Source organism: Hemitrygon akajei, chromosome 8, assembly GCF_048418815.1.
Source record: "Hemitrygon akajei chromosome 8, sHemAka1.3, whole genome shotgun sequence".
NCBI classification, from domain to species: Eukaryota; Metazoa; Chordata; class Chondrichthyes; order Myliobatiformes; family Dasyatidae; genus Hemitrygon; species Hemitrygon akajei.
Genome location: NC_133131.1, coordinates 1392479 through 1416030, shown reverse-complemented (window position 1 = coordinate 1416030; position 23552 = coordinate 1392479). Strand labels below are relative to the sequence as shown.

The following is a 23552-nucleotide window of genomic DNA, read 5'->3' as shown; positions in this document are numbered from 1 at the left end:
AGAGCATTGAGTACAGAAGTTGGGATGTAATGTTAAAATTGTACAAGGCATTGGTAAGGCCAAATTTGGAATATTGTGTACAGTTCTGGTCACCGAATTATAGGAAAGATATCAATAAATTAGAGAGAATGCAGAGACGATTTACTAGGACGTTACCTGGGTTTCAGCACTTAAGTTACAGAGAAAGGTTGAACAAGTTAGGTCTCTATTCATTGGAGCGTAGAAGGTTGAGGGGGGATTTGATCGAGGTATTTAAAATGTTGAGAGGGATAGATAGAGTTGACGTGAATAGGCTGTTTCCATTGAGAGTAGGGGAGATTCAAACGAGAGGACATGATTTGAGAGTTAGGGGGCAAAAGTTTAAGGGAAACACGAGGGGGTATTTCTTTACTCAGAGAGTGATAGCTGTGTGGAATGAGCTTCCTGTAGAAGTAGTAGAGGCCAGTTCAGTTGTGTCATTTAAGGTAAAATTGGATAGGTATATGGACAGGAAAGGAGTGGAGGGTTATGGGCTGAGTGCGGGTAGGTGCGACTAGGTGAGATTAAGAGTTCGGCACGGACTAGGAGGGCCGGAATGGCCTGTTTCCGTGCTGTGATTGTTATATGGTTATATGGTTATAAGTGGAGGAGGTTGGGGAGGTCCTAAATGAATACTTTGCTTCAGTATTCACAAGTGAAAAGGATCTTGATCAGGATGAGGTCAAAGTAGAGCGGGCCTGTGTGCTGGACAATGTGGAGAGTAAGGAAGAAGTACTGCTGGATCTTCTTAAAAACATTAAAATTGATAAATCCCCAGGGCCGGATATGATACACCCCAGGTTGTTGTGGGAATGGAGAGAAAAGATTGCAGGAGCATTAGCTATGATCTTTGAATCCTCTTTGGCTGCAGGGGAAGTGCCGGAGGACTGGAGAATGGCAAATGTAGTTCCCTTGTTTAAAAAAAGGTAATAGGGAGAAACCTGGGAACTATAAACCAGTGAGTCTTACATCGGTGGTATGCAAACTACTGGAAAGGATTCTTAAGGATAGGATCTACGAGCATTTGGAGAAGTACAGTCTACTCATGGATAGTCAACAAGGCTTTGTGAAGGGAAGATCGTGCCTCATGAGCCTGACTGAGTTTTTTGAAGAGGTAACAAAAGAAATTGACGTGGGTAGGGCAGTTGATGTGGACTTTAGCAAAGCATTTGACAAGGTCCCTCATGAGAGACTCATCCAGAAAGTCATGAGGCATGGGATAAGTGGAAACTTGGCTGTTTGGATAAAAAATTGGCTTAAAGGAAGAAAGCAGAGGGTAGTTGTGGAAGGAAAGTATTCTGCCTGATCACAGAGCAGCCCACCGATTCAACGCTGGCCTGATCACAGAGCAGCCCACCGATTCAACGCTGGCCTGATCACAGAGCAGCCCACCGATTCAACGCTGGCCTGATCACAGAGCAGCCCACCGATTCAACGCTGGCCTGATCACAGAGCAGCCCACCGATTCGACGCTGGCCTGATCACAGAGCAGCCCACCGATTCAACGCTGGCCTGATCACAGAGCAGCCCACCGATTCGACGCTGGCCCGATCACAGAGCAGCCCACCGATTCGACGCTGGCCCGATCACAGAGCAGCCCACCGATTCGACGCTGGCCCGATCACAGAGCAGCCCACCGATTCGACGCTGGCCCGATCACAGAGCAGCCCACCGATTCGACGCTGGCCCGATCACAGAGCAGCCCACCGATTCGACGCTGGCCCGATCATAGAGCAGCCCACCGATTCGACGCTGGCCCGATCACAGAGCAGCCCACCGATTCGACGCTGGCCTGATCACAGAGCAGCCCACCGATTCGACGCTGGCCTGATCACAGAGCAGCCCACCGATTCGACGCTGGCCTGATCACAGAGCAGCCCACCGATTCGACGCTGGCCTGATCACAGAGCAGCCCACCGATTCGACGCTGGCCTGATCACAGAGCAGCCCACCGATTCAACACTGGCCTGATCACAGAGCAGCCCACCGATTCAACACTGGCCTGATCACAGAGCAGCCCACCGATTCAACACTGGCCAGATCACAGGATAATTTTCCATGACCAATTGGTAGGGAGATGGGACCAGTGCGATAGAGCTGAAGATGAGCCAGCACGTTTACACGTAGATGGTGGATGTAATATGAAAGTAAGGAAGAACAAGCCAATGATTGGCTACAAATTCAGACAGCAAAGAGTTAATTCATACCACAGTGACAAAATTCAAAAGGGTGAAGAATGCAGGACTGAAGGTGCTGTATTTAAATGCATGTAGCATTTGGAATAAGGTGGAAGATCTTGTGGTGCAATTAGAGACTGGTCAGTATGATGTTGTCGGCATCACTGAGTCGTGGCTGAAAGAAGGCCATAAATGGGAGATTAACATAGAAACATAGAAAATAGGTGCAGGAGTAGGCCATTCGGCCCTTCGAGCCTGCATCGCCATTCAGTATGATCATGGCTGATCATCCAACTCAGAACCCTGTACCTGCTTTCTCTCCATACCCCCGATCCCTTTAGCCACAAGGGCCATATCTAACTTCCTCTTAAATATAGCCAATGAACCGGCCTCAACTGTTTCCTGTGGCAGAGAATTCCACAGATTCACCACGCTCTGTGTGAAGAAGTTTTTCCTCATCTCGGTCCTAACAGGCTTCCCCTTTATCCTTAAACTGTGACCCCTCGTTCTGGACTTCCCCAACATCGGAAACAATCTTCCTGCATCTAGCCTGTTCAATCCCTTTAGAATTTTATACGTTTCAATAAGAACCCCCTCAATCTTCTAAATTCCAGTGAGTATAAGCCTAGTCGATCCAGTCTTTCTTCATATGAAAGTCCTGCCATCCCAGGAATCAATCTGGTGAATCTTCTCTGTACTCCCTCTATGGCAAGAATGTCTTTCCTCAGATTAGGGGACCAAAACTGCACACAATATTCTAGGTGCAGTCTCACCAAGGCCTTGTACAACTGCAGTAGAACCTCCCTGCTCCTGTACTCAAATCCTTTTGCTATGAATGCCAACATACCATTTGCCTTTTTCACCGCCTGCTGTACCTGCATGCCCACCTTCAATGACTGGTGTACAATGTCACCCAGGTCTCGTTGCATCTTCCCTTTTCCTAATCGGCCACCGTTTAGATAATAATCTGTTTTCCTGTTCTTGCAACCAAAGTGGATAACCTCATATTTATCCACATTAAATTGCATCTGCCATGAATTTGCCCACTCACCTAACCTATCCAAGTCGCCCTGCATCCTCCTCACAGCTAATACCGCCGCCCAGCTTTGTGTGATCCGCAAACTTGGAGATGCTGCATTTAATTCCCTCGTCTAAATCATTAATATATATTGTAAACAACTGGGGTCCCAGCACTGAGCCTTGCGGTACCCCACTAGTCACTGCCTGCCATTCTGAAAAGGTCCCGTTTACTCCCACTCTTTGCTTCCTGTCTGCCAACCAATTCTCTATCCACATCAATACCATACCCCCAATACCGTGTGCTTTAAGTTTGCACACTAATCTCCTGTGTGGGACCTTGTCAAAAGCCTTTTGAAAATCTAAATATACCACATCCACTGGCTCTCCCCTATCCACTCTACTAGTTACATCTTCAAAAAATTCTATAAGATTCGGCAGACATGATTTTCCTTTCACAAATCCATGCTGACTTTGTCCGATGATTTCCCCTCTTTCCAAATGTGCTGTTATCACATCTTTGATAACCGACTCTAGCATTTTCCCCACCACCGATGTCAGACTAACCAGTCTATAATTCCTTGGTTTCTCTCTCCCTCCTTTTTTAAAAAGTGGGGTTACATTAGCCACCCTCCAATCCTCAGGAACTAATCCAGAATCTAAAGGGTTTTGAAAAATTATCACTAATGCATCCACTATTTCTTGGGCTACTTCCTTAAGCACTCTGGGATGCAGACCATCTGGCCCTGGGGATTTATCTGCTTTTAATCCCTTCAATTTACCTAACACCACATCCCTACTAATATGTATTTCCCTCAGTTCCTCCATCTCACTAGACCCTCGGTCCCTTACTATTTCCAGAAGATTATTTATGTTCTCCTTAGTGAAGACAGAACCAAAGTAGTTATTCAATTAGTCTGCCGTGTCTTTGTTCCCTATGATCAATTCACCTTTTTCTGACTGTAAGGACTTCCATTTGTCTTGACCAATCTTTTTCTTTTAACTTATCAATAAAAGTTTTTACAGTCAGTTTTTATGTTCCCTGCCAGCTTTCTCTCATAATCTTTTTTCCCTTTCCTAATTAAGCCCTTTGTCCTCCTCTGCTGGTCTCTGAATTTCTCCCAATCCTCAGGTGTGCCCCTTTTTTTTGCTAATTTATATGTTTCTTCTTTGGACTTGATACTATCCCTAATTTCCCTTGTTAGCCACGGGTGCACTACCTTCCCTGGTTTATTCTTTTGCCAAACTGGGATGAACAATTGTTGTAGTTCATCCATGCGATCTTTAAATGCTTGCCATTGCATATCCACCGTCAACCCTTTAAGTTCAGAACCTTTGTTTCTGAATTAACTATGTCACTCTCCATCTTAATGAAGAATTCAAAGAATATACTTTGTATCGAAAGAACAGGCAGGAAGGTGGTGGAGTGGCTCTGTTGGTAAGAGATGGAATTACATCTTTAGAAAGAGGTGACATAGGGTCAGAGTATGTGGAATCTTTGTGGGTGGAGTTAGGAAACTACAAGGGTAAAACAAAACATGGGAGTCATATATAGGCCTCCAAATAGTAGCTAAGATGTGGGGTTGAGATTGCAAAGGAAACTGGAAAAAGCATGTAATAAGGGTAATGTCACCATTGTAATGGAGGACTTCAATATGCAAGAGCCTTGGGAAAAGCAGATTGGTGTTGGATCACAAGAGAGGGAATTTGTTGAATGCCTACGAGATGGCTTTTCAGAGCAGTTTGTGCTTGAGCCTTCTCGGGGAAAGGCCATCTTATATTGGATGTTGTGTAATAATCCAGATCTTATTAGGGAGCTTAATGCAAAGGAACACTAAGGAGGCAGTGATCATAATATGATTGAATTCATACTGCAATTTGAGAGGGAGAAGGATCAGTCACATGTATCAGTATTGCAATGGAATAAAGGGAATTACAGAGGCCTGAGAGACAAGCTTGTCCAGGTGGATTGGAGGAGGATACTGGTGGGGATGACGGCAGAGCAGAGATGGCTGAAGTTTCTGGGAATAGTTCACAAAGTACAGGATAGATACGTCCCACAGAGGAAGAAGTTCTCAAATGGCAGGGGTAGACAACTGTGGCTGACAAGGGAAGTTAAGGACTGCATAAAAGCGCAGGAAAGGGCATATAAGGTAGCAAAAGTGAATGGGAAGTTGGATGATTGGGAAGCTTTTAAAATTCAACAAACGGCTACTAAAAAACTTATAAGGGAAAACTAGCCAATAATATAAAGCAGGATACCAAAAGTCTTTTCAGTTATATAAAGCGTTAAAAGGAGGTGAGAGTTGATATTACTGGAAAATGATGCTGATGAGGTAGTAATGGAGACAAAGTAATGCAGATGAACTTGAGTGTTTGCATCTGTCTTCACTGTGGAAGATACTGGCAGTGTGCCAGAGGTTTGTGAGTGTCAGGGAGCAGGAGTGAGTGTCATTGCTATTACAAAGGAAAAAGTGCCAGGCAAGCTCAAAGATCTCACGAGAGACTCATCCAGAAAGTCATGAGGCATGGGATAAGTGGAACCTTGGCTGTTTGGATAAAAAATTGGCTGAAAGGAAGAAAGCAGAGGGTATTTGTGGAAGGAAAGTATTCTGCCTGGAGGTCGGTGACTAGCGGAGTGCCACAGGGATCTGTCCTGGGACCCCTGCTATTTGTGATTTTTATAAATGACCTGGATGTAGAGGTAGAAGGATGGGTGAGTAAGTTTGCGGATGACACTAAGATTGGAGGAGTTGTGGATGGAGCTGTAGGTTGTCGAAGGTTACAAGAGGATATAGACAGGCTGCAGAGTTGGGCAGAAAAATGGCAGATGGAGTTCAATCCAGACAAGTGTGAGGTGATGCATTTTGGAAGGACTAACCAGAAGACTGAGTACAGGATTAATGGTCAGTTACTTAAGAGTGTGGATGAACAAAGGGACCTTGGGGTTCAAATCCGTACATCCCTCAAGGTCGCTGCACAGGTTGATAGGGTAGTTAAGAAGGCCTATGGGATGCTAGGCTTCATTAACAGAGGGATTGAGTTCAAGAGTAGAGAGGTCATGTTGCAACTCTACAAATCTCTGAGGCCGCACTTAAGAGTATTGTGTTCAATTCTGGTCACCTCATTATAGGAAGGATGTGGAAGCTATGGAGAGGGTGCAGAGGAGATTTACCAGGATGTTGCCTGGTTTGGAGAACAAGTCATATGAAGCAAGGTTAGCAGAGCTGGGACTTTTCTCTTTGGAGCGTTTTTTTTCATCTCTTTTTTTTTAAAAGGATTATATTGGTTAGCACAACATGGAGGGCTGAAGGGCCTGTACTGTGCTGTAGTTTTCTATGGTTCTATGGTTATGTTTGGTGTAAGCAAAGCACTGCACATTATCAAAACCCTCCATCCCTACCGTGAAGCATGGTTAACGTTTATGCTGTGGGGATGCTTCACTGCAGCAGACCCTGGAAGGCTTGTGAAGGTAGAGGGTAAAATGAATGCAGCAGAATACTGGGGAAAACCTGATGTAGTCTGCAAGAGAACTACGACTTGGGAGAAGATTTGTTTTCCAGCAAGACAATGATGTCAAGCATAAAACCAAAGTTACATAGGAATGGCTTAAAAACAACAAAGTTAATGTCCTAGAGTGGCCAAGTCAGACTCCAGACCTCAACCCAATTGAGAATTTGTGGCAAGACTGGAAAAGGGCCGTTCACTCACAACTCCCATGCAATTTTACAGAGCTTGAGCAGTTTTGTAAAGAAAGGGAAAATTGCAGTGTCCAGATGTGCAAAGCTGATAGAGACCTATCCACACAGACTCAAGGCTATAATTGCTGCCAAAGGTGCATCTACTAAATACACATTTGAAAGGGGGTGAATACTTATGCAATCAATTATTTTGTTTTATATTTGTAATTAATTTAGATCACTTTGTAGAGATCTGTCTTCACTTTGACACGAGAGTCTTTTCTGTTGATTCGTGTCAAAAAGCCAAATTAAATCCACTGTGATGCAATGTTGAAAAACAATACAGCATGAAAACTTTCAAAGGGGGTTAAATACTTTTTATTGGCAATGTATGAAAAAACCTTTGATAAAGTCCCACAGGACAGGCTGATCTGGAAGGCTGGGTCACCTGGGATTCAGGGGGAGCTGGTGATGTGGATTCAGAATTAGCTCGATGACAGGAAGCAAAGGGTGATGGTTGAAGGCTGATTCTATGACTGGAGGCCTGTGACTATCGGGCTGCTCCAGGGATCAGTGCTGGGACCTCTGTTATTCATTATTTATACAAATGATTTAAATGTGAACATACATGGCACAATTGGCAAACTTGCCGATGACACTAGATTGGGTGTATCATTGACTTTGAAGCAGGTTAGTGAATTACAAAGAGATCTCTATCAGTTGGGGAGATAGGCTGAGAAATGGCAAATGGATTTCAATTTGGATATGTCTGAGGTGCTGCATTTTGGACAGTCTAATCAGATTAGGACCTACACAGTTAATGCCAGGGTACTGACCAGTGTCATGGACAGAGGGAGCTGGGAGTACAAGTGCACAGTTCACTGAAAGTGGCTGCACAAGTAGACAGGATGGTGAAGAAGGCATTTAGCATGCTGGCCTTTGTCTATCAAGTTTCAGAGTTGGGACATTATGTTACAATTATACAAGTCAGTGTTGAGGCCACACTTGAAGTATTGTGTACAGTTTGGTCACCCTGTTACACGAAAAATATTGTCAAATTGGAGAAGGTGCACAAGAGATTCATAAAAGGACTAAAGGGACTAAGTTATAGGGTGAGGTTGGTCACACTCAGTGACCTCATACATGTTTATAAAATCATGGGAGGTAGAGATATGGTGGGCGGCCACATTCCTTTCCCCAGGGTAGGGGAGTCCAAAACTACAGAGCACAGATAAAAGCTAACATGGAAGAGATTTAAAAAATACTTGAGAGGTAATTTCCTTATACAGAGGGTAGTGAGCATCTAGAACAAACTGTCAGAGGAAGTGGTTGAGGCAGGTACAACTGAAACATTTAAGCATTTGGATAGGTACATGCAAGGGAGGAGATGAAGGGTTATGAGCCAAATGCAGGCAACTTAATGGACTAGCAGAGAAGATAGTGTGCTAGCATGGACCAGTTGGGCTGAAGGGCCTGTTTCAAAGCTATATCTACTCACCGCTTTACGAAGAGGCTTGCTACGTATGGCCATCCCATCCATGTAGTCTTCCAGTTTGAACTGGTACGTGACCTGCAGCTTGTGCAGGAGGTTCTCAAAGAAGCTGGTTCCCTAAAACAGAAACAGACTTGGGATCACAAGCCTGGCTTTTGGTACACATTGCACTGACAGCAACAGGACACACAATCCTTCTCGCTTCCTCTGAAAATGGAGAAGGAAATACTGTACCCCTCAACTGAGGAGGGCAGAAACAAGCCACAGCTTTTAGATAGATAGATAGATAGATAGATAGATACTTTATTCATCCCCATGGGGAAATTCAGCATTTTTTTCCAATGTCCCATACACTTGTTGTAGCAAAAACTCATTACATACAATACAATACTTAACTCAGTAATAATATGATATGCATCTAAATCACTAGCTCAAAAATCATTAATAATAGCTTTAAAAAGTTCTTAAGTCCTGGCAGTTGAATTGTAAAGCCTAATGGCATTGGGGAGTATTGACCTCTTCATCCTGTCTGAGGAGCATTGCATCGACAGTAACCTGTCGCTGAAACTGCTTCTCTGTCTCTGGATGGTGCTATGTAGAGGATGTTCAGGATGTAGAGGATGATACCCCTCACCTAACCAAGTACCCTTCCTTTGAACACGCAGTTGCAAGAAAATGTGTGTGATACCTTTTCAATTACCTGGTTTTCTGCATTAATTACTCATAAAACGTGATCTGATCTTCATCTAAGTCCCAATAACAGACAAACACAACCTGCCAAAACTAATCACACACAAACAATCATACTTCTTCTCATTAATACTGAGTACACCATTTAAACAATCACAGTCTAGGTTCAAAAAGCTATGTGAATCTCCGAATTAATGCCTTCTACAAAAGGTATTGTCTACAAATGGAGGAAAATCAGTTCTGTTGCTGCTCTCCCTAGAGGTGGGTGTCCTGCAAAGATCACAACAAGAGCACGACATGCAATACTGAGGTCAAAAAGAACACAAAGGTAACAGCAAAAGCCCTGCAAAAATCTCTAGAACTTGCTAAAGTCTGTCTTCGTGTGTCCACTATGAGAAAATCACTGAACAAAATGGTGTTCATGGAAGGACACCATGGAGGAAACCACTGCTCTCAAAAAAACATTGCTGCATGTATCAAGTTTGCAAAACACAACCTGGATGTTCCACAACATTACTAAGACAATGTTCTGTGGACAGAAGAGAGCAAAGTGGAACTTGGTGGCAGAAAGGCACACCATTGTGTTTGGATGAAAAAGGGCACTGCACACCAGCACCAAAACCTCATCCCAACAGTGAAGCACGGTGGAAGGAGCATCATGGTTTGGGGCTGCTTTGCTGCCTCAGGGCCTGGAAAGCTTGCAATCGTTGAGGAAGCAATGAATTCAAATTGTGTCAAGGCATTTTACAGGAAAATGGGGGGGGACTTGATAGAGGTATTTAAAATAAAGAGGGGATAGATCGAGTTGATATGGATAGGCTTTTTCCATTGAGAGTAGGGAAGATTCAAACACGAGGACATGATTTGAGAGTTAAGGGGCAAAAGTTTAAGGGTAGCACGAGGGGGAATTTCTTTACTCAGAGAGTGGTAGCCATGTGGAATGAGCTTCCAGTAGAAGTGGTAGAGGCAGGTTCAGTATTGTCATTTAAAGTAAAATTGGATAGGTATATGGACAGGAAAGGAATGGAGGGTTATGGGCTGAGTGCAGGCCACTGGGACTAGGTGAGTGTAAGCGTCGGCACGGACTAGAAGGGCCGAGATGGCCTGTTTCCGTGCTGTAATTGTTATATGGTTATATGGAAAATGTCAGGGTAGCGGCTTGTCACCTGAAGCTTAATAGAAGTTGGATGATGCAACAAGACAATGACCAGAAACTCAAATCAGTAACAGAATAATTTAAAAAGAAAAAAGTTCATGTTTGAAAAGGCCAAATTACAGTACAGATCTTAACCCAATTGAGATGAAGAGAGCTGTTCATGCAAGGTATCCCAGAAATAATGGTGAACTGAAAGAGTTTTGTATGGAGGAATGGTTAAAACTCCACCTTGCCATTGTGCAAGTCTGATCAGTAGCTACAGGAAATGTTTCGTGGAGATATTTGCTGCTAAAGGAGGTTCTACCAGTTGTTAAATAAAACGGTTTGCATACTTTTTCTAGCCTGCACTGTGAATGATTAAACAATGTGTTCAATAAAGACACGAAAAGTGCAATTGCTTGTGTGTTAGTATTATACAGGCTGTGTCTGTCTATTGTGACTTAGATGAAGATCAGACCACATTTTTTGAGTACAATACTTAATGCAGAAAACCAGGCAATTGCAATGGGTTCACAAACTCTTTCCTGCAACTGTATTTTATAAGGAAAGGTTGAGTAAGCAAGGGCTTTCTTCTCTGGAGATAAGGAAGAAGAGAGGTAATTTTATAGAGGTGTCTAAGATGATAAGAGGCATAAGTCAAGTGGACAAACATAGATTTTTCCCCCAACCATGGACATGGTTAATACGAGGGAGCATAATTTTAAGATGATTGAAGGAAGAGGTAGTTCTTTTTTACAAAAACAGAGTGGTGAGTGCATGGAGTACTCTGCTGAGGTGGTGGCAGAGGCAGATACATTAGGGACATTTAAGAAACATGTATGATAGAAAAATAAAGGGTGATGTGGGAAAGGGTAGATTCCACTTGGGAGTATGTCGGCACAACATTGTAGCCTGAAGGGCCTGTACTGTGCTGTAATGTTCTATGTTAACGTATGACCCATGTCAAATGTTAGTATTTAACTGGGGGAAAAAAGATTCAAGATTCATGTATAAATTATACAACCTTGAGATTTGCTTGCATGTAGCCACAAAGCAAGAAACCAGAAAGAACCCAATCAAAGAAAACAAGAGTAAAAATAAAAATGAAAGCAGAAAAAAAATCATGCAAATGATGGAAGCAACTGAAAGCATTCCAAACCAAAACTGAGTCCTCAGATCAGACCAGGGCAGCCTGAAGCCTCGCATTATCTGTTCATCATAGTAGTAGTGGGCACGGCGCACAGCAACCAGGGCAGTCTTCATAGCCTCAGCACCATGGAGATGACCACCACGGAGACCGAACAAAATCAGCTCTCATTCCAACCGACACCCTGTCTTTACAGACCATCTGGGCCAGTGTTTAAATTGACCTCATAACGGAACAGCAAAGGCAAGGAAAGCAAGGAAACAGCAAGGACAAAAAGAGTGACAGTTTAGAGGACAAAAGGAAAGAAAGTCAGAGAGGAGCTGGCTGATGAGAAACACTTATAGCAAATAAAAATTTGAAGATCTACAGTTGCAAGAAAAAGTTTGTGAACCTTCTGCAATGTGTTCAATCAGGACATGAAAAGTACAACTATTTGTGTGTTATTAGTATAAACAAATTGTGTTGGTCTATTATTGTGACTGAGATGAAGATCAGACCACATTTTATGAGTAATTAATGCAGAAAACCAGGTAATTGAAAAGGCATCACAAATTTTGTCTTGCATCTATATGTTAAGTTTCCTCTACATATCCTCACCTCATCCAATAATTTTAAAAGCCTCCCTCGGATCTCCACCCCGTTGTCTCCAGAAGGCTCCTTGAGCATCTGCCGGAACTTCTCAATGACCTGGTAGAAGGCATTTTTCCACATTGTCTGCTCCACATTCTGATTGTCAGAGTATTCAATATCCGAGAGAATGCAACGCTCATACAAGAGCAGAATCTCTGCCCTACAGAGGAGAAAGAGGGAAGGATTTAATAACAGAACACACTTCATATACCCTGCAGAGAGAGGAACTGAGTTAATGCTTCAGAGCCATGATCTGAGTCAGATTCATAGCAGCTGCAGCTCCGTGCAATAAGGATATTAATCAAACATCCTACAGCACAACATCAAAGGACTTCACTGTCGATATGGGCTACACCCTGCAGTGAAGTACTCAGATGTGATAAACCCCAGACACCAACAATCATTCCAAATGACACAACCACCTCAGTCCACAGCTTCCAGAGAGACTCAGTCTTGGCTTGGGTGCCACTGTAGCACAGCGGTTAGCAGTCTGCTATACCGTGCCAGCGATTAGAGTTCAATTACCACCTCTGTTCCCCATGACTCTGTGGATTTCCTCTGGATGCTCTGGTTTCAGGCCACATTGAAAAGTTAGGGTCAGTAAGCTGTGAGCGTATGAGATTGGTGCCGGAAACATGGCAGCTCCAGGTGACTATCCTCAGCACATTCTCAGTCCCTCGTAAAACTAAATTCTCCCATACCAATTACCCCATCTCCAACCCCAGTACAGAGCTCCCATGCATCACTTACCCCATTGTCCAATCCCAGTACAGAGTGCCCACACATCACTTACCGTGTCCAATCCCAGAACAGAGTGCCCACATATCACTTACTCCTCATCCAATCCCAGTACAGAGCTCCCACACATCACTTACCCAGTGTCCAATCCCAGTAGAGCTCCCACACATCACCTACCCAGTGTCCAATCCCAGTACAGACCTCCCACACATCAATTACCCCTTGCTAAAGTCGGGAATTCTTTTGTTTAGGTCGGGGGACTGCGAGGGCCATGGCAAAACCTTTAGCTTCCGCCTCTTGAGGTAGTCCATTGTGGATTTTGAGAAGTGTTTAGGATCATTATCCTGTTGTAGAAGCCATCCTCTTTTCATCTTCAGCTTTTTTTTTTTACAGATGGTGTGATGTTTGCTTCCAGAATTTGCTGGTATTTAATTGAATTCATTCTTCCCTCTACCAGTGAAATTCTCCTCATGCCACTGACTGCAGCACAAGCCCAAAGCATGAATGATCCACCTCCATGCTTAACTGTTGGAGAGGTGTTCTTTTCATGAAATTCTGCACCCTTTTTTCTCCAAACATACCTTTATTCATTGCGGCCAAAAAGTTCTATTTTAACTTCATCAGTCCACAGGACTTGTTTCCAAAATGCATCAGGTTTGTTTAGATGTTCCTTTGCAAACTTCTGACGCTGAATTTTGTGGTGAGGATGAAGGAAAGGTTTTCTTCTGATGACTTTTCCATGAAGGTCTTATTTGTGCAGGTGTCACTGCACAGTAGAACAGTGCACCATCACTCCAGAATCTGCCAAATCTTCCTGAAGGTCGTTTGCAGTCAAATGGGGGTTTTGATTTGCCTTTCTAGCAATCCTACGAGCAGTTCTCTCGGAAAGTTTTCTTGGTCTTCCGGACCTCAACTTGACCTCCACTGTTCCTGTTAACTGCCATTTCTTAATTACATTATGAACTGAGGAAACGGCTACCTAAAAACACTTTGCTATCTTCTTATAGCCTTCTCCTGCTTTGTGGGCATCATTTATTTTAATTTTCAGAGTGCCAGGCAGCTGCTTAGAGGAGCCCATGGCTGCTGAGTGTTGGGGCAAGGTTCGAGGAGTCAGGGTATTTATAAAGCTTTGAAATTTGCATCACCTGGCCTTTCCTAATGATGACTGTGAACAAGCCACAGCCCTAACAAGCTAATTAAGCTCTGAGACCTTGGTAAAAGTTATCTGAGAGCTCAAATCTCTCGGGGTGCCCAAACTTTTGCATGGTGCTCCTTTCCTTTTTTTCACTCTAAAATTGTACAAAACAAAACTAATACACTAATCTTGCTTAAAATATTGAAAAGAATGTTTCATCTTTAACTTTATGACTTTTGGAGATCAGTTCATCTTCTAATCACTTAACTATTCACAGTAACAGAAATTTTGACCAGGGTGGCCAAACTTTTGTATGCCACTGCATATAAACATTACTTCACTGTCAACCAAAAGGCAGATCTATCAATGAAACAAAACTGATAGAATTGTTCCTTTAAACGTGTTTCTCTGCAGATCTGACAGTACACAAAACTGAACCAGGTAAAGTCCTTGCCAATAGAACTGAGCTTCTGTTTTGCCGAACATTACTCAAAATTTACAGGTTATCATTCAGTTTATTTTGGGATTTTGAATCCATTCCCAGTTCTTAGTCTACTGTATGCCAGCATGTCAGATGAAAGCATAGAATGGATCAGTCTCGCAGACTTGTTAAGGGAGTACAGTACAGACCCTTCAGCCCAACATGTTGCACTGACCCTTTAACCCTCCTGTAGAGCCTCTACTTTTGTTGACAATGCTAGAAAATGTGGGAGGTATTCCTGCCCCATTGATGCTCTCAATGCTTCTAAATATAGCAAGGGTATCACTGCTTTAGACAAGTTGTGGGTGGCAGGGTATAGTAGGGGTGAGCACATGGCTATTACAGCGCCAGCAACCCAGTTTCAATTCCCATCGCTGTCTGTAAGGAGTTTGTACGTTTTCCCTATGACAGCATGGATTTTCTCTGGGTGCTCCAGTTTCCTCTCACAGTCCAAAGACGTAGCAGTTAGTAAATTAATTGGCCGCATGGGTGTACTTGGGCGGTGCAGACTCATTGGGCCAGACAGACCTGTTACTGTACTCTCTCTCAATCAGGGGTTCCCAACCTGCGGTCCACAGACCCCTTGCTTAATGTTATTAGTCCATGCCATAAAAAGGTTGGGAACCCTTGCACTATTTAAATAAACGGTAAGTCCCTGACCGCCAGAACTCACTTGTAGATAAATTAAAACCTTCCCTCAGTTCCACTCCGTCTTTTAAATATCGCCTCAAGTCCCTCAGATACTGCCCACTCCAGCAGAGGAGAAAGAACACTGCCATTCACTCCGCACAGAGTTCCCATTTGTACAGGTGCCCAGTCCCTCAGACCTCAGTTAGAACAAAGGTAGAAGCAATGAGGCAGTCCATTCACCAGCTCCAGCTAAAACCGAGCTATTAACTGCAGAGAAGGACACAATTCTGATGGAGACTTCAACCAGAAACCACACCTCTCTCCAAGGACACGGAACATCCTGGTTTTATTTCAGATTTACATTTGCAGTTTTATTTGCTTCCCTCAGTTTTCTGTTCTAATAAATATCCCATCCGCAATTTCAACTTCAGGAACCCGCCGCCTCTACCTCAGCACCTTGCTGCTAATTGCACGTTCACTTGCCTACAATTAGAAATAAATTCGACTGAATAACTTTGTCTGTGCACTGAATGCTGTCATATGAACAGTGATAGTGAACCACTAAACCCCTGGAAACTCTGCCTGCCACCTGGCTGTTCCAGGGGAATTCTCTGTGGATCCTGATCAGTGGCCAAACATCACACAATCATGATCGCTCTTCCACGAGATTTCTGAACAACCCACGAACACTACCTGACTATTTTGCACTATTTGTTGTTTTTTATAATCTTATTGTAATTTATAGTATGTTATATATAGTGCAGTATTGCAAAATAACTAATTTCATGACATAACAGGCCATAAGATACTGAAGCAGAACTTGGCCCACGGGGTTTGCCCCATCATTCCATCATGGCTGATTTATTACCCTTCTCAACCCCATTCTCCTACCTGTAACCTTTGACACCCTGACCAATCAAGAACCTATTAACCTCCAATTTAAATATACCAAATTGGCCTCCATAGCCATCCATGGCAATGAAATCCACAGATTCCCACCTTGACTAAAGAAATTTTTCCTCAGCTGTGTTCCCACTAAGCTGTGCACACGTTTTTCAACCAGCGCAGAAAGGAAATTAATGTGTGCACAAAAGGTTAGTTACCTAAAATAATGTAGTAATAATTATACTTATTGAAAATAATCTTTTAGCTAAATGTTTCCATTAACTAGTTAGTCGGTTTTTCAAATGCCACAATGCACGTCACCTCACCTTTCCTGTTCCGGTTTGTACAGCTGCATCACGGCGGCAGCCATCTTTGGCGGACAGTATTCATATCGTAAAGTTTACAAATCCTGTAGATAGCTTACTAAGTTTTTATTGAAAAAACATTGATTCACTATGTCGAATTCAAAAGAAGCGAATGGCATGAAGTGCAAAAGTACTGCAAATTTGCTGAAAGTTCTGATAAGCCAACGTGAAGAAAATGTCACAGTAGACATAAGTTCGCTGTAGACTTTTATAAATAATCTTTGTGTTCATTTAGAAGAAAGGTCTCCCAAAGATGAGGTACAAGCTTTTGATTTCTCCGCAATTGCAGATTGTGACTTCATATTTGGCGATGAACAAGTTAATGCCTTATGTCTAAAATATCATGATTTTACTTCTTATCATTTAGACATACAGCGTGGTCTCCCGGCCCATAGTGCCACCTAGCAGCCCAACAACTTAACCCTAGCCTAATCACAGGGAAAATTACAAAGACCAATTAAGCTACTAACCAGCATGTCTCTGGACTGTGGGAGGAAACACGTGCACCCAGAGGAAATCCATGCACTCTTGAGAGAACATACGTACTAACTTACTACAGATGGTGATGAAATTGAACTCCAACTCTGATACCCAGAGCTGTATTAGCATCACTATTGCCACTCACTACTGTGGCACCCCAAATAGTAAGGGGATTATCTCCAAGTAGGTAAGTTGTTGAGCAGGGTGAAATATAAAGCAAGGAGGAAATTTCAGGAGTGCTGACTGTCCCTTCCTGTAAACAGGGTTGGTGCCAAAGGATCGTTATTATACTGTTACCCAAATCAACTGATTATAGATCAGTGGAGAGCAAAACAGAGTAGATGTTGGAAATCTGAAATCAAGACTAAAAAATATTGAGTCAGTGAAAATACTGTAATAGTTAGACAGTTTGATGATATCAAATTTTCCGTGCAAGAAAAAATTAAATCCAAACTGATTTCAAATTTTGCTCAAATGGTGGCATTTGTACTTCAAAATGAACAGTTTTGCGACCTTGCACAGTTGATGGGACTTTGGGGGAACCTTTCTTGCGTCTAGTGCGGACTGTGAGCGAGGTTTTAGCCTAATGAATTAACTGAAAAACAAGCTGAGAAACCGTTTAGGTGAATGTCATTTGGATATGTTAATGAGAATCAAAAGCTATCGATTGGATGGAAGTTCTATTAGTCTAGATAGAGTTTACAAAGAATGGGTAAATGCCAAAGACAGGAGAGAGTAAAAGTAACTGAGTGACTTAAAAATGTATGTTATTTTGTTGTTATTCTGTGCAGTTTTATGTCAAATATTTTGTAAACCTACATAAACTGTGCCATGTGTACATTCAGTGTGCACTTACTTTTGTCACAGGAAAAAAATTTGCACAACATAAGATCTTTGCGCACACTGACTACTAAAAATTAGAGGGAACATTGCTCCTCGGCTGTTCTAAAATAATGTTCTTGAACTGTGTCTGTGCTCTCTCATCCACTACGGGAAACATCCTCTCCATATCCATTCTATCTAGACTTTTCAATATTCAATAGGCTTCAATGAGAACCCACCTCATTCTTCCAAACTCCAGCAAATACAGGCCCAGAATGCCTCACAGGCTGACCCTCTCAATCCTGGGATCAGTCTTGTAAACCTCGTCTGGACCCTCTCCAATACCAGCACATCTCTTCTTAGATATGTGGCCCTTGAGTGCTCACAATACTCAACTGTGGTTTGACCAGTCTCAGCATTATATCCTTGCTTTTTTATTCTAGACCTCTGAAAATGAATACTGTCTTCCTTGTTACTGACTCAACCTGCAAATTAACCTTTCAACCCTGCAATAGGATTCCAAGTCCCTTTGCATCTCTGATTTCCAAATTCATTAGAGCAAAAGAATTAGATGGGGTAGAGTTTGTTTGGTGCATCCAGGAGGGTTACTTTAATCAATAAATAGAAGTCCAGCTGAACCTGGTGATGGGTAATGAGTCTGGTCAGGTGACAGACCGCACATTTCTTATGGACCTCGTAGGAGAGTAGACAAACAACAGGAACTAGGGGAGAGTTAATTTGGAACAGTTGTGAAGCCCATCCTTAGGTGAACATCGACTTCTCTTTTACCTCCCCCACTTCCTTCTTCTTCCATTCCCCTGGCTCTCATCTCTTCTCCTTGCCTGCCTATCACCTCCCTCTAGTGCCCAACCTCCTTCTATTTCTCCCATGGTCCACTCTTCCACTCTCCCCTAGTAACCAGATTCCTTCTTCAGCCATTTCCCTTTCTTATCTATCACTCCCCCACCCCCCAGCTTCTCACTTCATTCTACCTTCATCCATCACCTTCCTCCCGTCCTCCTTCCCATCTATCAGCTCGCAGCTTCTCACTTCATTCCACCCCCCCCACATTCCTGTCCTCCTTCCCCTCCCCCACCTTCATATTCTGCCTTCTTCCCCCGTCCCAATGAAGGGTCTCGGACCAAACTGTCCAATGTTTATTCCCTCCACAGTTGCTGCCTAACCTGCAGCATTTTGTATGTTAATCTGCAGAATCTCTTTGTGTTAATCCTTTGAGTGCATTAGTTGTTAACACAAAACGATGCAGTTCACTCACTGTATGTGATTAATAAGTCTGAATCTGAATCTGCCACTCACCTGAGTTGGGCCATCCTCTCCAAGCCGTCCTTGCTGACAGTGTCCCTGGACAGCAGGTTGCTAAGCTGCAACTCCTGGTTGTCTGCCATGCGCAGCAGCTTCCCCAGTTCCTGGTGGTGCAGGGTCTGCACATGCTGCTCCACCTCCTCAGGGTTCATCTGCCCACCAGCCTGGTAGGGAGTGACCAATGGCGGAGGCGGGTAGCCCGCGTAATACTGTGCTGAGTAGAGGTTGTTATTACCACCTATCTGGTAGGGTACGGGGTACGCCCCATAGGAATACTGTGGGCCAGTCACTGCCGTCCTGGAGTAACCATACGGATTGTCCGAGTTCTGGAACTTGTAGAACGCCGTGGGGTTCGGGTGTGAGTATGAGGAGTAGGTCTCACCCTGGGAGGATGAACTGCATTCATCGTCAGTGTCCAAGAAGTGCAACAGGGTGGCCTGACCCTTCAGTGCAGGTTTCTGGTCGGGATTGTTGGGGTCCCAGAGACGCCGGGACGTCCCACCTCGACCCCGGCTGCGGGAGCTGCGACCAAAGAGGAGCCTTGGCCCCGCCTGTGGGGCGTCTGGAGACCCAGGTGCTGTGGACAATAGATCGGTGTTGGCAGGCAGGACCAAGATACCCCGTCCCTTCCCTCTGGGCTCTTCCACGTTCTCCCTTCTCTCTGTGCTCTGATGGAACTTGCCTGCTGACACTGGTCTGCTGGCTTTGCCTCTCCCTTTAGTCTTTTCCTCTGAGTTTAACTTGGATGTAACAGTCGCTCTACTTACAGTCTCACTGTCAAACACAACCTTGGGCAAGGCCTTGTCCTCTGTGGTCCTGCAGTTGGACCACCCACTGTCCCTGCCAACTGGTTGCTCTTTCTCAAAGGTTTTCCACTTTTCAGGTGTGTGAGCTCTGTTCTCTTCAGCAACGTCTTCCTCCAAAGAGTCTGTAGAAGAGATTGAAACCTGCTTGTAAGGTCTCAACCTTTCCTTCCGCTCACCAGCGGTCTTCCTGTCCTTCCCCATTGTCCTCTTCCTTTCCCCATCAGCAGGCCGGTGCTGACACTGAGGACCATCCAGACTGTTGTTGCTTCCTGCAGAACTCGTACTGCAGGTACGCTTGCGGCCCCTGCGTTTGTCAGACCTGGAGTAGCGCTTGGAGGGTCCCCCTGCTTTTTCCACCCTGGCCTGCAAGCGGCTAATTTGACTGTCCACAGGTTCGTCTGCACCATCTTCCCTCTCCCCTCTCCTCCCCTTCTCCCTCTTCCCAGGTTTGGCCCCCACAGTTGGCTGGATCTTCTCTCGGTCCTCCAGATGGTCCTTGCCAGGGCAGGCAGCCTTACCGCCATCTGCCAGTCTCAGCTCCTCCACCTTCCTCACCAGCTCCTCGTTGCCTAAGCCAGCAGGTGACTCCACACTGAGCCCTTGTGCCCGTCTATTTGGCTGGTAGATCTGCCGATCAGGTTTCTTCATCTTTTTTAACTGCTTCCCAACAACAGCACAACTGCAATTTGGCCCAGTTTGCTCATCAGTCCACTTCAAATCTTCCTCACCGTTTCTGTCCAGCTGCCCGTTCCTGTTCGGACATCCCTGAGTACTAACTCCAAAACCATGGTCCTCATCAATTGAGGGACTGCTCCTCTCTGGCACTAACTTGCAAGAGCCATCCTTACGTCCCCTGTGATCTACTTGTGCACTCTGTGTGGCTCTCTGCTTGTTTGTGCTTAGCCTCGATACACCAGGCTGGTAGATCTGAATATCAGGACGCCGGCTGTCCTTCCTCTGCCGAGGCTCTTTAACTTCCTTACACATATCTGGAAAAGAAGCAGAGTTGTCATGTTTAGAAACCAACTCACAGAAAAACAGAGGGAGAAGGAAAGTTGATGAGGGGGGATCCTTGGGCAGGAGGGGAATAGTAGAGAGCGAGGGACCAACTGAATGCCAGGTGAAGGGGTTGCAAGGATGGGCGGGGATGATGGGGGAAGGGGGAGAAGGGAGGGGAGAGGGGAGGGGAGAGGGAAGAGGGGAGGGGGAGAGGGGAGGAGGAGGAGAGGGGAGGAGGAGGAGAGGGGAGGAGGAGGAGGAGAGGGGAGGAGGAGGAGGAGGGGGAGAGGGGAGGGGGAGAGGGGAGGAGGAGGAGGAGAGGGGAGGAGGAGGAGGAGGGGGAGAGGGGAGGAGGAGGAGGGGGAGAGGGGAGGAGGAGGAGGAGGAGGGGGAGAGGGGAGGAGGAGGAGGGGGAGGGGGAGAGGGGAGGGGGAGAGGGGAGGGGGAGAGGGGAGGGGGAGAGGGGAGGAGGAGGGGGAGGGGGGGAGAGGAGGGGAGAGGGGAGGGGGAGAGGAGGGGAGGGGTGGGGAGGGGAGGGGTGGGGAGGGGAGGGGAGGGGTGGGGAGAGGGAGGAGGGGAGGGGAGGAGGAGAGAGGGAGAGGGGGAGGGGGAGGGGAGGGGGAGAGAGGGAGAGGGGGAGGGGAGGGGGAGAGAGGGAGAGGGGAGGGGAGGAGGTGAGAGGGAGAGGGGGAGGGGGAGGGGAGTAGTGGGTAGGAGAGAGTTCTGGGTCGGTGAGGGAGCGCTGCAGCCGTGACGGGTGACTCGAGCCGCCAGCTGCCGGTTGGAATCGCGCTTGGGCCCCAGGTTCTGGGCCTGCGGCATCGGCACCGCCGCTCAGAGTCAGAAGCGCACCTGAGGACTCCCGGGCCGGTAAGCGAGCACACAGCAGATCCTTACCGGCACGGGCTGCCGCTGGACCAAGGCTCCTGACCAGTTCCCTTAGCTCGGCCTCCGACACCCGCACTCGCTCCAAGCACTCCGCCATCTTCTCCCTGATAGGGACTACATGTCCCACACTGCACCGCGCCACGGAGGCTCGCGGCGGTTTGGCGCCCCTGATAGCCCGCCGTGAACCCAGCCCTCTGCCGCAGATTTGTTATCACTGACGTCTGACAAGAAACTTCTTGTTTTGAACCTGTAGAACAGTGCAATTGGTAAAGAAAATGGAAAATATCACCATAAATCCATAGTGCAAAAGAGAAATTGCAAGATAGTGTTCATAGGTTTATGGACCATTCAGAAATCGGATGACAGACGGGAAAATGCTGAGTCCGGATCTTCAGGTTCTTGTATCACCTCCCTGGGGGTAGGGATTAGAAGAGTGTGTCCTGGATGTCTTTGAGGCACCACAACCTGGAGTGTCTGCTGCACCGACCTCAATGAGAAATCAATACTTCCACTGAAGTGCCTTCATATTAACTGCTGCAACACACACAAAATGCTGGTGGAACGCAGCAGGCCATGCTGCATCTATAGGAAGAAGCACTGTCGACGTTTCGGGCCGTTCTTCTCCCTATAGATGCTGCCTGACCTGCTGCGTTCCACAAGCATTTTGTGTGTGTTGCTTGAATTTCCAGCATCTGCAGATTTCCTCATGTTTGCTTTTTAAATTCACATTAACTGCTTCACTTTCCACAGATGCAACTTAGTCCCTCAGATGCCTCCTCAATCACTGCCTCAGTACACCGAGCACAGTTGCGATTCAGTTCAGCACTGTGCTAGAATCAATTTCTGTCTTCAGAACGGCCACAGGCTTTGAATCATAGAAAATTACAGCACAGATCCAGATCCCTCAGCCCATCTCAAATAAGAGAAAATCTGCAGACGCCAGCAATCCAAGCAACATCCACAAAATGTTGGAAGGGTCCTGGATGAAACGTCAACTGTACTTTTTTCCTCAGATGCTGCCTGGCTTGCTAAGTTCCTTCCTGTGTGTGTTCCTTCGGCCCATCTACCTAGTCAGTGCCGTACCTTTTAAACTGCAGTGTCCCATCAACCTGCATGTGATCCATACCCCTCCCATCCATGTACCTATCCAAACTTCTCTCAAACACTGAAATCGAGCTCACTTCCACCACTTGCACTGGCAGCTCATTCTAAATTCTCTCGAGCCTCCGAGTGAAGAAATTTCCCTTGTTATGCCCGCAGCCCCCGCCTTTGTGAGAATTGCAAGAGCACTAGTGGGTTGGGTCAGAGGACCCAGGAAATGGGAGAGAGACGTGCAGAATGCCTCGTTCCCCGGCGATGCAAAGTAACGCGACATTGGCCATTGTCTCTTGGAGACACATTTGTGGATTGGGGACAATGTTACGTGCAAGCCCTCGGGCAAAGTGGGCTGGTTGAGAGAGAGATTGCATCACCCCCAACCTGATTGACATCTACAACCCTGCAAGTCAGGATAAAAGAGGGGCTGTAGGAACAGCCCCCTCAGACGCACCAGAAGAAACGCTAGCGATCCCGTAATAGCGGGAAGCCACGTGCGTTCGGTTCCCTTGCCTGGGGACCATTGGCTGGTACCACGGAAAACGATTTTTGAACGAACAACGGGGAACCAACTCCCCCGACTCAATGGATTGGCATCATAAAAGACACGGGCAAGTTTAAGACTGTCTCTCTCTACAACCCAAAAAGCTGCATCTTTAATGACAATTGACTTTTATTTCTTCATCGGACAATACAGTATCCCCTAGACAAACGATAGAGTTATTTCTTATTGATGATTATGATTATACCTGCGCTTTTAGATTGAGTATTGATGACGTATATCATTTGAATGTTTGTATTGATCTTATTTTTGTGCCCCTTTATAAATAAAGACTTTTAAAAATAGTACCATCAGACCTCAACGGACCTCTATCTTTGCTGGTAAGTGACCCAGTTACGGGGTACGTAACACCCTTTA

General features: G+C 45.4%; 1 protein-coding gene across 1 annotated transcript in view; it reads right to left on the bottom strand.

Moving 5' to 3' along the window:
- smg6 (SMG6 nonsense mediated mRNA decay factor) overlaps positions 1-22548 on the bottom strand; it is a 520319-nt gene extending 497771 nt beyond the window's left edge. The window contains exons 1-5 of the mRNA XM_073053020.1: positions 22182-22548; positions 21503-22069; positions 18840-20640; positions 11954-12146; positions 8391-8501 (exon numbers count right to left, since the gene is read on the bottom strand). Of these exons, the coding sequence (XP_072909121.1) occupies positions 8391-8501; positions 11954-12146; positions 18840-20640; positions 21503-21635 (2238 nt within the window). The 5' untranslated portion in view covers positions 21636-22069; positions 22182-22548. The remainder of the gene's footprint in view (positions 1-8390; positions 8502-11953; positions 12147-18839; positions 20641-21502; positions 22070-22181) is intronic.
- Between the last annotated feature and the right edge of the window lie 1004 nt (positions 22549-23552).